This window comes from Buceros rhinoceros, unplaced genomic scaffold, assembly GCF_000710305.1.
Source record: "Buceros rhinoceros silvestris isolate BGI_N320 unplaced genomic scaffold, ASM71030v1 scaffold7472, whole genome shotgun sequence".
Taxonomy (NCBI): Eukaryota; Metazoa; Chordata; class Aves; order Bucerotiformes; family Bucerotidae; genus Buceros; species Buceros rhinoceros.
In genome coordinates this window covers 3,483-19,397 of record NW_010399398.1, presented here as the reverse complement: position 1 = coordinate 19,397, position 15,915 = coordinate 3,483, and the positions used below count along the sequence as shown (strand labels likewise).

The 15,915-nt window shown below is 34.3% G+C and overlaps 1 protein-coding gene across 1 annotated transcript in view; it reads right to left on the bottom strand.

Annotated features, from left to right (window-relative positions):
• Positions 1-518: 518 nt before the first annotated feature.
• The window catches only part of TRPC1 (transient receptor potential cation channel, subfamily C, member 1), a 16,430-nt gene continuing 1,033 nt past the window's right edge, over positions 519-15,915 (bottom strand). The window contains exons 2-12 of the mRNA XM_010131439.1: positions 15,346-15,444; positions 14,349-14,551; positions 13,163-13,294; positions 11,711-11,906; positions 9,725-10,061; positions 7,928-8,067; positions 7,091-7,234; positions 2,841-3,016; positions 2,477-2,678; positions 1,709-1,903; positions 519-1,208 (exon numbers count right to left, since the gene is read on the bottom strand). Of these exons, the coding sequence (XP_010129741.1) occupies positions 981-1,208; positions 1,709-1,903; positions 2,477-2,678; positions 2,841-3,016; positions 7,091-7,234; positions 7,928-8,067; positions 9,725-10,061; positions 11,711-11,906; positions 13,163-13,294; positions 14,349-14,551; positions 15,346-15,444 (2,052 nt within the window). The 3' untranslated portion in view covers positions 519-980. The remainder of the gene's footprint in view (positions 1,209-1,708; positions 1,904-2,476; positions 2,679-2,840; positions 3,017-7,090; positions 7,235-7,927; positions 8,068-9,724; positions 10,062-11,710; positions 11,907-13,162; positions 13,295-14,348; positions 14,552-15,345; positions 15,445-15,915) is intronic.

Sequence of the window (15,915 nt, the reverse complement as noted above, 5' to 3'; positions counted from 1 at the left end):
ACCTGCCTAAAGCAGGCCATCCTAAACTGCATGTGTCCAAAGACCAGATTTAATGCACGTTCTCACAGAAAGAAGCATGTGGTGTTTCACAGAGGTTGTTCAGCATTGCAAACAATAGCACTCACATGCTCCATCTCATTTTTGTTAAATCACACGTTTTAATAATATAATTTATCATTCAGATTTAAAAACCCCAAGATATTAAGCATTAAAAGTTCACAGGTTAGTTTTGAAATTCCGTTTCCAATGTTAACATGCATAGTAAAATGTATTTTTGAGGCACCACTGAAAAATCCAAGCAGAAATTTATTGTCTTACTTACAACCATAAACGTTCATGAAATGATTGGTCTATATTGAGTTCAAAATCTTGATGTTCTTATGAGAGGGAAGAGTCTTGATGATTTGATTTTCTGTATTCTATATAAGTTAGTATACAGTCAATGTTAACATAAAAAACTTGGCACTAGAACTGCCTCTTTCAAGAGCCATACTGTCTTCACGTGCACTGTAACCTACAGTCAAACGTAATTTCCAACTGTGCTGGAAATTTTCTATTATTCTATATCTGACTTTTCTATTAAAAATAAACATAGGCTGGATTTTTGTTTTAAAAAGCCTACCTTCTCCCACAACTTGAAAAACAAGTATCGAAAAGGAATAAACAGCAAAAATAGAAGAGATAAACACCTTGTGTTAGTTATGAATCTCTAACGTGACAACCACAGTCTGGGGAAGATAAAAAGAATTCCTATATACAAATTTTATATACATACTAGGATTAAGACCTTAAGAAAATTACTATACATGGTTTTTCATTTATTTCCACCACTTCTGCATCTAGCCGCAACTCATGCAAATGCATTTTCAAATGAATTGTTGTGCAATAATCTTTTTTTCTATTTGGTCTGGCAACAGAATTGGGTCAAAACTTTCACCTATAGGCATCTAAAAGTACACATTTTGTTTAAAAGTTAGGCCTTAGTTTCTTGGATAAAACATAGCGTATTTAGAAGTTCGAAAGCCAAGCAGGTCTCGCATTTCATTTCGGAATTTTGACAAGTCTTGCCGCAGTTCATTTAGGTTTTCCACAGTTGCCTGATCTGTGCTTTGCATCTTCTGTCTCATGGAAGTCAAGTAACGGTGGACTAAGCAACACATCACCTTTTGATAATTCTCATCTCTCTTTTGCTTCAGATTTCTCCATTCCTTTAAACAAATACCGGACATTTAATAAATGTAAAAAAAAAATTAAAAAAATCCCTGAATCCCTACCCCCAGCAAAGAGAGGCTTCAATGATCCTTTTCAGTTATGTATTTTGTCACTTCCTTAATAGGTATTAAAAAAAATTACCTTCCCCAAAGAATACTCCAACCTCACCATTTTTGAGATTAGCACATATGTCTCCTTGAGGTTTCTATGAGTTTTCAATCAATGAAGGCATTTTCCCAAAACTATTCTGGGGGAAACTGGGTGTTGGAAGAAAAGGGGCTGAAATTCCCCAAACTGAAAGTTAACAGAATATTACTTAAGCAGAAATAGTTACGACTTTATATGTTGGATGCAACACACATTATTCTATCGTTCCTATTCATCTCGGTAGCACTCACCATATGACAGCCAGCTTCACGTAGCCATTTGCTGATTCATTTCAGCAAGCAGCACCTTTCCAGCTTCAGAGCCTACAGCTTTCCCAAGGATTTCTTACCTTTAGGCTGTTCTGACGTTTCACTTTGCCACTTGATGTATGAGAGCAGATCCATTTACTGAGACTGTTGAAAAGATAACAGATAGTCTTGGGAGAGGGAATAACATTGAAAGGTGGAGGTAGCGTGCATTTGTCATCAAAGTAGCTAAGCCAAAGCTTGGCACGAGCAAACTTCCACTCCTTATCTTCATGATTCTAAAGCATCAAAAACATTAACAGAAATCAGAAGCAAAAACATTAATAGCCTATTTCGTAAGTTTTATCTTCTCATACCTGAAAAACTGATTGTTACTTAACTTTGATTATACAGTATTTTAATATATAGATTATATAGTATTTTAATGAATTTGTTTTAATATACTAATATTAAAAAAAAAATTTAAACCCCCAAGTCTCTTCAATTCACTATATATGCCAGTATTCTAGTGTAAATACAAAATTCAGCTATGATGGTATAAACTCCCTATCAAATGCCCAAGCATCACAGTTTAACAAGAGTAGCATCTTGACTTGAACAGCCATTTTATCAAGAAAGTCTTCAATTTCCGGAGGGCCAAAGCCTTGCTTATGTTCAACATGCAAAGTACCCATTTTATTCAGATGAAATTAAACAAAGTTTGTGTTTGAAGAAAAGATAACCCTTGTGAGCTCAGAGACTGAGCTCATCCGTGGAGGTCTGCAGATTAGTCTACACATCGTAGGAAGAAATTTGTATTAAATCTAAAAATACAGCTAGCAATTACTGGTAATCAATCAGAAACCACTTACTGCGATCAGTTGAAAACTTTTATGAAGCATTGCCACAAGGAGCTTAGTTAATACTATCACCACCACGACATTGTAGGTACCAACAATAACAGCACCCACAAAAGACTGTAATTCTTCACCATAGCTAAAACGTGTGACAAAGATGGCTACATGTGCCAGGGAGAAAATATACCAAAACAGAGCAAAACATGTGCCAATAAACCTATACAAAAAGAAAAAAAAAAAAAATCTAGTTAGGTAAAGCAAACACCAAAAGAGAGTTTACTTAATGTAAATTCAAGTTCAGTGGAAAATTCCGGTTTTGTTTAATTACTAGGAATTAAGAGCTAGAACAATACAGCTATTTCATAGATATCGAACTCACGAATGGAATGTGTCATTGCTCTGTTGTTCACAGAAAATACCCGCACAGTCCTTTTCTTCATTTACAGTAAATCCTTTATCATAAAGTTGTGTCAATCCAATTGTGAATGAGAACAAGACAAGAAGAAACATGCCAAGAAATTTTCCAAAATCTTGTAGCATCTGCCCCATTGAAATCTGTGAAATAGAATTATTTCCAAATTTAGTAAAACATGTAGTTACTTTTGTTAGTATTCTCTCCTTCAGCCTCTAATCAACAAAAAAAACCTATTTACATTTTAAATGTTTAATTAAAATTTAAGATGCTAAACAGACCTCAAAATCAGGAGGCATTCTTGTACAGTTATTCAGTGAAAAATTCTAGATGTTAAAAAGAAAATTTAAGTAGTTTTAACATCACCTGGTAAGTTCACATCAATTAAACATGAGCAGTAGTATGTACACCTTATTCTTCATTTGTAATACCAACAGTAATAAGGAAATCAATAGATAAAAGCAGTAAATGAAATGTGTTTGGACTTAAATACCATCACAGAAAATTAATAAAACACTTAATAAGGACACTGTATTAATCAAAACATTTGGAACCGTAACTCATTGCTAATCAAAAAGTAGTATACCAAAGCTCATCTGCAGAACACAGACTTAATTCACTATATCTTTTATATAAGACTTTAAATACACACAATGTGTAGGTGTGTAAGCTTATAAAAGTTGAAGGGTGTAAAAAGTAAAAGATATGACACTAAATTCAGATCATTAGTTTCCATTTCAAAATATCCTATACCAAGGTTTGCAACAGTACAAATACATGATCTTAAAAACAAAAAATATGCTTGTATATTTTTCCAACACAGAGAAGACCTTGATTTGCTTTTTTTTTTTTTACACAGACACAGCATAAATTGTTTACTTCATTTAAATTACTCTTCCTACAAACTCCTTCAGAGAACAATATACTACTATAAAAAATGCAAATATATAAAATGGGATTGAGTAAACCTAATTTTCTATATAAATCAATGTGTAGAAAGCTTAATCCTATATAAATCACAATCTGTTCCAAATCATAGTCCAGAATTGCATCACTGGTCAGGTTTTGCAAGTGCAAGTTTACTGGGAGATAAAGTGCCAGCTCCTGCTCCCTCCCACGCTGCTGAAAACTCACTAAGTACCCCTGTTGCACAGCAGATTCCCTCTGATTCTTTGCAGTTTGCCACAGTCATGGAGAATCTGCAACTGTAGGCAGACCTATGCAGTAATTATATCGTTTGGTCAGAGGATGAATGTAATCCCCTCATACTGTTCCATCACATCTAATCCTTCAAAGAAAAAGAAAACCAAGAATCAACAACAAAACATCTACCCTTTAAATGACACATGGTCACAGGCAAGAGAGACACGAAGTAGATGAAACAGGAATGCACAAAAAGTGCAAACCACCTCAAACTATTTTGTTTGGAAAAGAGTACACAGCCAAAACACCAGTTGCTTTCTTCATATAGTCATGCTATTCCTTTCTAAGTATTCAGAATTTCTAAGCATTTGAAATCTAATTATATAATCTAGGGGAATATTATTCTATCTTCTGTTAATAATAAACCACCACCACACACAGCCAACTTACAGATCTGTATTAATATGTTTTATTAATCAATAGGTAACTGAATGCTTAAAAATAACTCTAATAGCCAAGAGAACAGAGTAGCTGTTTCCTCCCCCCTGCCCCAGTGTTGGTTTTCTGTGCCATATTTGATTACCACCATTTGAACTTTGTGACCTACTTTCAGAAGATACGCTAAGAGTTCTTGCACAAGCTGTATTGGCCAACGGTAATAACATAAGCGCTTCAGTGTGCCACTGAATGGGGTGACTGTTGACTGTTTTTATTTACTTGGAAAATTTCGTAACACAGCCTCCTAATAAAAAACTTGTGGAAGATCTAGTACATAAATAAATATGCACATTAAACAGTGAATCTCTTTAAAATGTGGAGACCTCAGTGTTCAATCAATTTATATAACAAGCCTAATGCTTACTGCAAGACTTCAGTAATTTTTTCAAAGTATTCAAGTACATTTCCTTTTAAAAATGTATAAAAGAAAAAAATATAAAAATAATTAACAGCAACATATTCACAGCTAGACAGAAAAGGGCAAGAAGTAAAACAAACAAAGCCCTGAGAGAAGAAACATTAGTTATCTTCCAGTAACATTAAACTGGAAATAACAACAATGAACATCCTTTTTAAAGCACTTTTTATGATTTTAAAAAGACCAATTTAACGGGCAATGATTTTTTCTTTCAAAGAATGACTATTCTGTATGAAACTAAAATATTCTAAAGGATAACTTTTGTGCAGCAAGTACTCTAACTCATTAAAATGAATTGAACCTTCAAGCTAGAGGTTTTCAGCTAGATCCTAAAGCCTTGATATAAAACCTAATGATCTGAGCCAAAATTATTAATTTCAGAACCTCCTTTGGCATAGTTCTAGTTGCAGAGCAAGAGTTCAAATACTGCTCCCAAATACGTATTCTCCCTTTATGCTTAATAGTGATCCCATTTCTTGTAAGATCCTTGCAGATCACCCTCTTGCTGTAAAGCTCTTAGAACTAGCCCTGTTCATTAGAAGAGAGGACAAAGCATTCATTTAACCTATTCACAAATTCCATCACTGCATGGAATCATATATATGATATATATATCATATATAATCAGTGCATGATCACCCTATTTATTTCAAGCGTCTTTTTATTCAACAGGCACTTGCAAACCCAGTGACAATGTTGACAAACAGCTATATTAACTAAATCCTATCAGCAACGGGAGGGAAATAAATAAATAAATAATCGGCACATGAAAGCAGTGACTTGTCTGATCTGATTTGTCGTCATAAATCTCCCAGGAAGCAGTGCCAGAGAAGCTAGGAGTATAACTATGCAAAGCTTTTTTTTCCATAAGTTAAGCTTTTAATAACAGGTACTTTAGTTTGTAAGGGCTTTTCACTGGCAAAGTAACAAAATCAGTAAGTGCTGAGGACTCAAGCTGAACAAAAAAAAAAAAACCAAAAAAAACCACAGAACGGAAAAGAATTTTGCCAGTTGAATAAGACGTGTCTTCTAGTCACAGTATTTTTTAGAGGAAACTTTCCTCCTCCTTTTAATCTACAAAGGGTTGAGGGCGGTAACTGCATCCTAAATGTGATGTTGTAATAATAGTCATGGTTATCCCCTGGTACTCCTCTATCCCCAAAGGTACTAACCTTCTGTATAGTGTCATATTGCTCTCTCAGGTCACTTTATCTGAAGTCTCTCACCATGAATAGCACCAAGACTAAGATGAGAGGGTCAGCGGTTAAAAAAAAGGAGCCAGCTAACAAAAAAACCCACTACATGACATAAACTCAGTAGAAAAATCCATTTCTGCTCTCAAATCAGGAAAATAAAAATAAATTCTTGACAGAAAACCAGGCTAAATTCCAACTTTTAAGAGAAAAATCTGAATTTAGCTTAGAAGCTGTTGTGGTCTCTACTGTTCCAGCATCACAACACAAGACTGTTAATGCTTTCTCCACCATCTACAGATAGCTGCATTGAATGTATTGAATAATTAAAATGTGTTTCTTTACTGTCATTATTACTCACTGGAAGGACCCTGCAAATTCCAATTAAGAAGAAACGTGTTATTTCTTCTTATAACTGGCTACAAATAGAGGATTATTTCAATATTATATAAAATATTTTCAAACCAAAGCAATTTGCACCATTCAACTCAATGTGCAAGTTCAGTGAGATCACAGACGTAAACAGAAAGTCTTTTGATTACTCTTCCTTGCCACACATCTCATTCATCTATCACTCAGAGATAAGAACTTAGGATGATCATTTGCACAGAACTTTACAGGAAAAACCTGATCTTTACAGTTTTCAAACTGCAGACACTTATGCAGTATGTCAAGCTAACAACAGATGAAAACAAAAGGACAGTATAGGTACACCTATAGAAAAAAAATTGTAAGAAGGTGAACTACACTCTATCTTCCATTCTAGTTCTTATGTTTTTCCAACTCAATCAGTATGTTTTAGATAAGAGATTAAAAAAAAAAAAACACTTCATTGCAATATCACTTTCTACTTCTTACTTTCAGACTTTCGTACTTTTAATTTCTTCTTTTTGTCTTTTCAGTAAGGCTCTTCATAGCAAATTAAGATTGAGTTTAGTATTTTCTCAAGCAGTAATGATATTCACCTGGAGTGGTCCCAGAATAGAGCTGGTTGTGTACATGAAGAAGAGACGCAGATAACTAAGAACATTAGCAAAAGCAAAAAGACCTTCTGCCACTAGGGTAGGATGGAATGCATCCCAATCCTTCCTTTCAGCATAATCATGAAACTGCAATATAAAAGGGACAAACTGAGATCACTGACATTGTAAGTACAGAAATCCAACCATGCACTGCTCCTCACTTCTGTCTCCAGAACAGGCATAAAAGAAATGAACACATACAATTCATAGATGGCTTACCTCTTTCAGATATCTCACTCTTTTTAGACAAAGGCATTTTATGTGCCGTTCCAGAGGAAGCTACAAATCAGATTATTTAAATTCAACACCTAACTCTGCCGCTCACTTGCTCAGCAAACCATTTATTCCTTTGTTTTGCTTTCTCTTCTGTTCTGCATGGTTTCAAGAAACAGGGACTCATGTACTTCATAAACATGTGTGTTGCCTAGTGTAACAGGCCTCAGTCAAAAACATTAAACTGTTGCAAAGAAAACTAATGTATACATGCAATTGCAATGTAGTGGCAGCTGGTCTTAACCAGTTTCAGAAAGATTTAGACTTAGGACCTGGGTTCCTTCAATGGATTTTGTGAATGACTAGAGAATGAAAATTACAAGTAAACCGTTGATGTAAATACATCTTTAAGGTATTCAGCTATTCACGGAATACATGTAACTACAACATACTACTACTAACACACTGCATGTAACATATCTCCACATATTTTGCAGCATTGTACTAAAATTACATTTGCCCAGTCAGTCCCACAGGAGCTTTGGATCTATGAAGATGGGTGCTCACCTTGTTATGGGCAACTACTTTGAGAGCAAAAGTTGCCAAATACAGGGAATTCATGACAAAACTAAGCTGATTACGGGATTCTTCTAAAAAGTCTTCTAAACCATCATACCACAGCCTTTTAACATCTGACCACACCATTCCTGCAGGAAAAAAGAAAAAGCCAAGGAAGTCAAGCTATTGCACTGAATAGATACTCTTTTATGGCTAAAGTGCTTTTGATTGGCTTTTGTAAATTATATTTGAGCAAAGAGAAAGAACTGTATTACTCAAGTAAATTTACTAAAAGCATTGCGTTGGATTACAAGCATTAATCGTAAGATGACGAGATGTTTAACCTTCTCAAGCCTACCTTTCAACTAAGAAACACATTCTCTAATAAAAAGAGCACAAGAGAAAATGAATAGGAGAAAATTTGGACAGGAAAAGGTTCAATTTAACTAACAGTAAAGGGCTAGAATATAAATGCTTTTTTCCTGAATGAATAGTATTCACCTTTTCCCAAAAGAACTATAGAAAGCATTATATTGCTATAGAAAGTATCAAATATTTTTGGAAGTGTGTAGGTATTATAAAATGTTTTTTAAGAATAATCAGCTCAGTAACTGTTACTGAAAAGATCCAAAAAAATAGAAACTTTAGCTTACCACAACTGATACTAAATAACATTAGCAAAGAAAAGAGACCATAAGATTGCAAAAATGAGAAGTTTAACTTAAATCAGTGTACATTTAAATATGCAGAACCTTTATATCAAAATGAATTTTACCACTATTAAACATGTCTGGCTGTACAGAAAAATAGAGTTGCTAAGAATTTTACTAACCAAGTATCTCTTACAGACTCGACATTTTCATAAACCTTGAGAGGGCTGTTAGATAAAATACAATGGCACTTCTGATTTCTATGAATAACTGGTTAATTAATTATTTCAGATGTATGCTACTATATTTAGGACAAGAAGAAATGCATCATGTGTGTAAGTGTAAAAACTGTTAGACTTGATTCAGCTTTTAGGACTTTGAAACTCTAAAATTTGGCCCAAAAAGACTAAGATCCAGTGAACGGAAAAAAAAAAAATCATCATGTGTAACAACTGACTCCAAACTGGACAATCTAGAAGTTAAACCATATATCTAAGAATGTCATCCAAACACTTTGTGTAAAAGAGAGCTGGAAGGAATTAGAAGTTTTGTGGGTTGTTGGCTGATGAACAAACAAAATAATTTTAACTCACAATGATTAAATCACCCACATACTAAATAACACTATCTGTTAATGAAAAATTTTGGGTAAAAAATCTTGTCTGAATTAATTTTACTCCTCAAGTTAGCTCCAAGGAAAACTAGTTGATGATTGGCTCTTATCTGTTATAAAACTAGTAATCTGAGGAACACACACATGTTTTGCCTTCAGGTTATTTGTCTTTTTTTCTTTTTTTGGTACGATTAGAATTTTAAAATGTCTAGGAAGATAAACAACTTGTACATTAATTTGTTATTGCACACCTGAATCTCACTTACATCACTCTAAATGCTACCAGTCTCTCTGAAGGAAAATTCACATACCTCCTACAAAATTCTGATACTTCATTTTGCTGTTGAAACTAGAGATTGTTCTAACACTTTACATCCCTTCCTCAAAACCTGTTTGTTTTTTTTCCCCTGTAACACTATCCTCCAAAGGGTAAACTTTAGTCAAACAATGAATAACATGCTACTTTCATAAGAAGGTAGTACAAATCATTATTGTACAATCAACATCAGCAATTGTCATCCAGTCTACTGAAATCATACCTACCAATTAGCCATATTATCAGAAGATAGTCTATTCTCTCAAGGGCTGGTCCCATTGTATTCTTCTTATTCTCATTGTAGACAAGGGAATACAAATTAAGTAATAACAGAAATGTGAAATACGAAGCTCCATGAATAATAAACTTCATAAAGGGAGTGTGAATTATTCGACCTACTCGAGATTTAGGAGCTAACAAGTAACACAGGGACAGAACTGGCCAGAAAATGCCAACCATCAAAACAGTCAAAATTTTCTTGCACGTGTGCTTGCGTCGATAGCCTGCCATCTGACCAAACCACACAGTGTTTAGAAACTGCTGGCAGTTAGACTGAGCAACAAACTGGAAAAAGAAAAAAAAGAAAACAAACAATAAATCAGTCTCAGGTTTCTTAATACAGAATACTAATTTATATTATTAAAATTAATTTTCAAAAACTGTAGTTACCAACAGGCAGGAAAAATGGCAAGAATATTAAGATGAAGTAATTACCTCATAAGAGAACAAAAGTGCTATGGACCCATTGTGATTATAAACATCCATAATTTTAATTCCCTTCTAAAACCAGGAATTTAACATGAACTATACATACTAGAATTCTCATGGTGTTCAGGTCGAGAATGAGTTTTGACTTCTAATTATTTAGAAATCTAGCATATAAGCAACAGTATACCTCCGACAGCTTCAATTTCTGTTATAACAACATATCTGAAGAACAAGATACTGTTACTGTAAAATACCATCCACACTGTAAAATACAGCATCTTGTAAGACAAAACCTAAAGTAGCCAAGCAGCTTTATACATATCAGTTCTTGAAATCATTATTGCTCTATTGGGCAGGGTTAATTTTAAACCCAAGTAAGCTATGTTCTGTCAGTCCCTCAAAAGAAGATAATTTTGGTCTGAAGATTATGTAGATTATGCAAATATAGCTTCGAATTTCAGGTGCTTGTTTGCGTATTTCACTAGAGGGTGCTTTGTCATTTAATTTAAAAAATCTTAATAAAAAGAACCTTGATACTATCATCACATTTTAAAAAGCATCACAAAAAACTGTGTCTATAGTAAACTTGCCAAGAATAAAACACAGTCTGCAAAGATACTTTCCTCATTCCGCATATAAAATAGTATTAGTCTCCAACCACTGTGGTAAAAACAAACTATGCTCCAAAACAGAAGAACATATGAAATATTTCAATATACTTGTTTAAAGCATACCAGAAATGTGTAATGCTGGTTCTAGAACATTCCATAACTGTGGATTATGACTCTTAAACACTATGCATTTTAAGAGTTTCACAACAGTTCAAGCCTAGATACACAGAACAGACAGACAGAATTATAATGCCTTCTGCAAATGCTAACTGAAAATGTGTTTTGCATGGAAAGGAAACTTTCAGTCCCCAGTTCTTGTACAAGAATCACACAAATACCCATTTGCCTTCTAGTATAGCAAAACTAGAGTTATAATTTGTCAAGAGATAAAGACAACAACGGCCTACTGCATGAGTAAGGTCCATACTGACGGCATAACAAGGTGCTACTATTCTGGAACAGAGGCACTATTTAGTTATACCAGCAGAGGTCTAAAGTAATTCTGAACAGCACAGGGAAGACCTGAGCCAAAACTTAACAGCTAATGACAAGTGAGATGATAAATCCTGCACGGCACCTAAGGATCTGTGCTTCCCTAGGCAAGGATTTAATGAGGATCTAACAAATAATTACCACTACCAGAGCCATTCATAAATGAGCTAGTCTATACTCCTGTATAGAAAGCACCACATTCTTCTCCACAGTAAATACTGAAGAAACACATGGTATCTTGCAATATCGTTTCCCTGTTTCACACACAGATGTCCTCTGTATTACCATCTCTTCTATAACTCTGGCAAATTTATTTTCACTTCTATGTCTAGAGGCAGAAAAATAAATTACATTAATTACTAGCAAAATACGATATGGAAAGCCTATCAAATTACTACAAACCTCTTTTTGATTATACTTGATTGCAAGTTTTAAGCGACTTAAGTTCATCCTCTCTTCCAACAATCCTCGCTTGTCTACATGTTCATCGCTAGATGTGTGATTCAGAATAACTTCCAGCTCCCGTGAATTTCGTGCTTGTGCAAGCAAATCTTTAGCAAAAGTTTTGCACTGCTGAGCTAGTTCCTCATAATCATTTCTGAAAAACACAGAAACAATCCATACTATTACATTGCTTACATGTTTTCCATTAAATCACCTGACTATCCATTGTTGGGATTGTATGTTATGCTAAGACAAATTAAAAAAACCCAAACAAACCATTCCCAACAGTCACATGTCAAGATCCAAGCATTGTGAAGACAATCTTTAGTAGGTTTCGCCATGCAGCATGGTAATTACACTTCAGTTTAGTTTGCATCAGATAGAGAAAAATTGAGTAGTAGGCTTACAGTATACAAATTCTTATCTTAAAAGTTCTGTAGGAAGAGTCAAAGCTTTGAATTTTTTCCAGGAGATGAGAAAATGTAGTAGTGGCAAAACGTGACACAGGTAATTCATCATTTGGATTTTCCACTTGGAAGGGAAGTTGATTTGGATTTTGCTTTATTCCTGTCATCTGAAAATTAAAGTCTATTCACTGAATACTATTTATTAATATAATAAAGACAAGAAAATAAATTATGGTATTTCCTTGTCTCACTTGGCACACAGTCCATTCTAGTGCCAAGCTGTATCACAAAAATGCAACAGTTGAACTCTTATTAAGAAAGACTACCAACTATAACACCAGAAAATTTATATGTTGTTTAGGAAAGTAGAATTTTCTATACGAACATTTGCTTTTATGTTCTCATAAAACAAACCCATGCTTTTGTGCTGGTAAGTTTCAAAATTGCAGAAACCTGCACAGTTCAAACACAAAATTATACTAAGCATTTCTTCATTAAACGGGGCATTTTCATCATGAAATTTTCTACACACTTATACATATTTTTATTTTTTATATATATACACACACACACTGTTCAGAGACTTATAAGGACCAAAATTAAGAAACAATACCCAAAACAACTCCCAACATGAGTCACATCAGTACAAATAAGGTGTTGCATACTTCTACCCTGATGTAGGGGGAAAAAAATATTAACAGGTGTGTTAATCTTGAAAAAAGTCAGCATTTAGCATCTTCTTCCAGAGCAGAGCCGAAATCTGAATAGTTGTGCAACTGTACACATTGAACTGGTGCAACTATACACATCTGAACTGCCTACATCTAAAAGTAACTAAGGGGTCAAAATAACTCCTAATGAGGCATAAATTATATTACATAACTTGTAATTATACCTAATAACAAGTTTAAACACTCTTAATTACAAAAACTTAATAATAAACTAATGCATAAATATTTCTGTACATGTATTTCTAAACATGGTTTGTGTTTTCAATTCCTACCTGAACTCAACCTCAACAAGGCTTAATTCTTTCAAGTCTGCACTAAGTTCAAAAGCTCGCAGGATTGGATCCTCCTCTGTCAACATGATTAAAGCAGGGCTGGCCAAACACCGATAAATGTCAAGACGAAACCTGTGACAAAAGAATAGCAAGCAAAATGAAAATGTTTCATTTGACTACCAGTTTCAAATGAGAACCTATCCCAAAATTTCACATAAAACAGTCAGCTAGAAGTCAAAACAATTGGGTTTCTTAAAATCAAAACTACAAGCCTTAAATGTGACATTGTCCTTCACATGCTTAGAATCTCTAAGTATCAAAAATTCGGCAAACTGCTTTTGTCTTCTCTTCCTCACTACTTCAACTGTTACCAGTACAACAGCAAAAGGCCATCAGTTAATTTTGACATTTCAAGTGTTATATGAGAGCTCTCATTGTTCTCAAGTGGAAATAAGAGAAGAAAGTAAAGCATTTAAACCAATCTTCTGTTTTAACAAACTAAATTAAAACAGTGGGGAGCTTTAATGTGCAATACAAAAGAAAAAAATAAATTAGTGAAAGCACCTGAAGGGGTGTCTTCCTCTAGCAAAACTAGCGACTCATGAGCACTGAAACAAAGTCTGTTATCCATTCCAGTTTAAACTAAGAGCTGTTATCTCAAATGTTTTTATTGTTTGCTTGAGGCGGATACCCTGACACTTTTTCTCATACTGACATGGGGTATCAGATGGATGTTGCCACAACAGGACCTGTAGTTGCTAAATAACAGTAACAATTATCCTTCTGTTTTCCCATTTTTTTGTCATTTGGATACATACTAAAGTAATTAGGTAATAAGTAACTGTATATTGTAATTGCAGTCCATTTACGATCTTTGAGCTCTGTGATTTTTCACCCTAGCTCTCACACATTAAACTGTATTCAACCCTCAAATATGTTGTTAAATTAACCATATAAATTATTGCTAAGATTGGTAAATCGCTCTCCTCATTTGAGCCTTTATTAAAAAGCTTAAAAAATATTGAAGAAAAAAAGAATTGTCTTTAGTTTGCAATCATCAATCCATCCTACACTTTCAGAAACAGGATGCAGAATTATCCACCTCCTCATTCTGGCTCACAAACCCCCAAATATTAACTAATTTAAGAAAAATTTTTTATTATTGCCAATGACTTCTGTGTCTTACCTGGAATGTCGTAGACTATCTTTTTTGTTCTTTGCAGTACAGAGTGTGCATTCACAGCCTACAGCATGAGGCTTGGGTAATGATATATCTTGCTTTAACAGCATGGTGAGAATTTCATAGTTGTTACGATGAGCTGCTAAAATGACAGGTGCCACATCCATGGTCGTTGAGTACTCTGGGTTCTGAATGCGTTCCATTAGTTTCTGGAATAAAATGTAGGAAGTATCTAAATCTATTACATACAGTTCTACTACGATGTTTTTGTAACATGAAAATAAGGAAAAATTTGTAACATCTAAAGATCTCTCAGATAAATGCTGGAAAAAGAAAAACGGACACGGAAATGTTTCTGGTTTATTTGTAAAAATCTGACATTCAGTGCCTATCTTCTCCAGTGTACAGGCCTAATACTTAAAACTGTATTTTGCTCTAGTTTGAGAAAAATTATATTATCTAAGCACAGAAAGAAATATCCTGCCTGTACCATACTCTGTTACACACCACCTTATTCCTTCCCTCCCTCCACCTCACCTTGTGAACTTTTAAGAGTTCTTTGATACTTAAGCATTAACAAGATGAGTTTCATTTGATTAATTTCAAGGTGAAGATTTGATGTTTATAGACTTGCTCTAAAAAAATCTAAGAAACTTTGATACGTGAATATGTATATAGGTCAAGGCTGCTAATTACCTTGCAAACAGCCTAAAAGAAAAGATTTATAACCACTCTTTTTTGTCTCCTAGACTAACTAGGCATCTGTTAGTGTTGGCATAAATACAGCCACTGGATTCCTTAGGTGGTAAAGCAAAATAATATATTTTATCGTTTAAGACAAAACAGGCTATAAAAATAACTCCTAATGTCCAGATTTTACCACCTTCGAGATGCAGAATTCCATTTAAGAACGTTGTTTTAAATACTATGGTTACGCAGAATGCAATAGCACAGCCCCCCTCTTCCTGACCAAAAAAATCAAAGAATTACAACACTCAACTACAATGGTTGGTCTGGAGGATCTTTTTGGTTGGTGATTAAGTAGAATATCAACAGCTCCCACCACTTCTGAGTCAATAGCCACCAAAAGCGCATCCGATGACTAAGGAAGGAAAATGAGTCATATGTGAAAACAGCAGTAACTTAAACAGCATAAAGAGTCAATCTTAAGGCAAACTGCAGCTTGCTTTGTTGTTTTTTTTTTTCAATTTATTTTTGAAGTACTAAACCTATGTTCTGTAACATCACCAGGATACAAATGCAGACTGTTATTACAGGAGTTAGCACAGCATTACTAACAACTTGTTTCCCTGCATGAACAGCAGAAGAACCTACTGCAGAAATTACTTTCCCGCAAAGATGATGCAGGATACTTGCAAATATCAAGTTCTAAGGGACAGTTTACCTTGTTATTAAGAAAGTTAAAAGTAAGTGTGTGTGTATGACACAATTCAGTCATATGTGACACATCAGCCCAATATTCAAACTTCTGTGGTAAAGCGGGGAACATAAACTTTTTTTTTCTGGGCTGGTAACTACTTCTGAAAATTCTCTTTAACAAGCTTTTCATTTT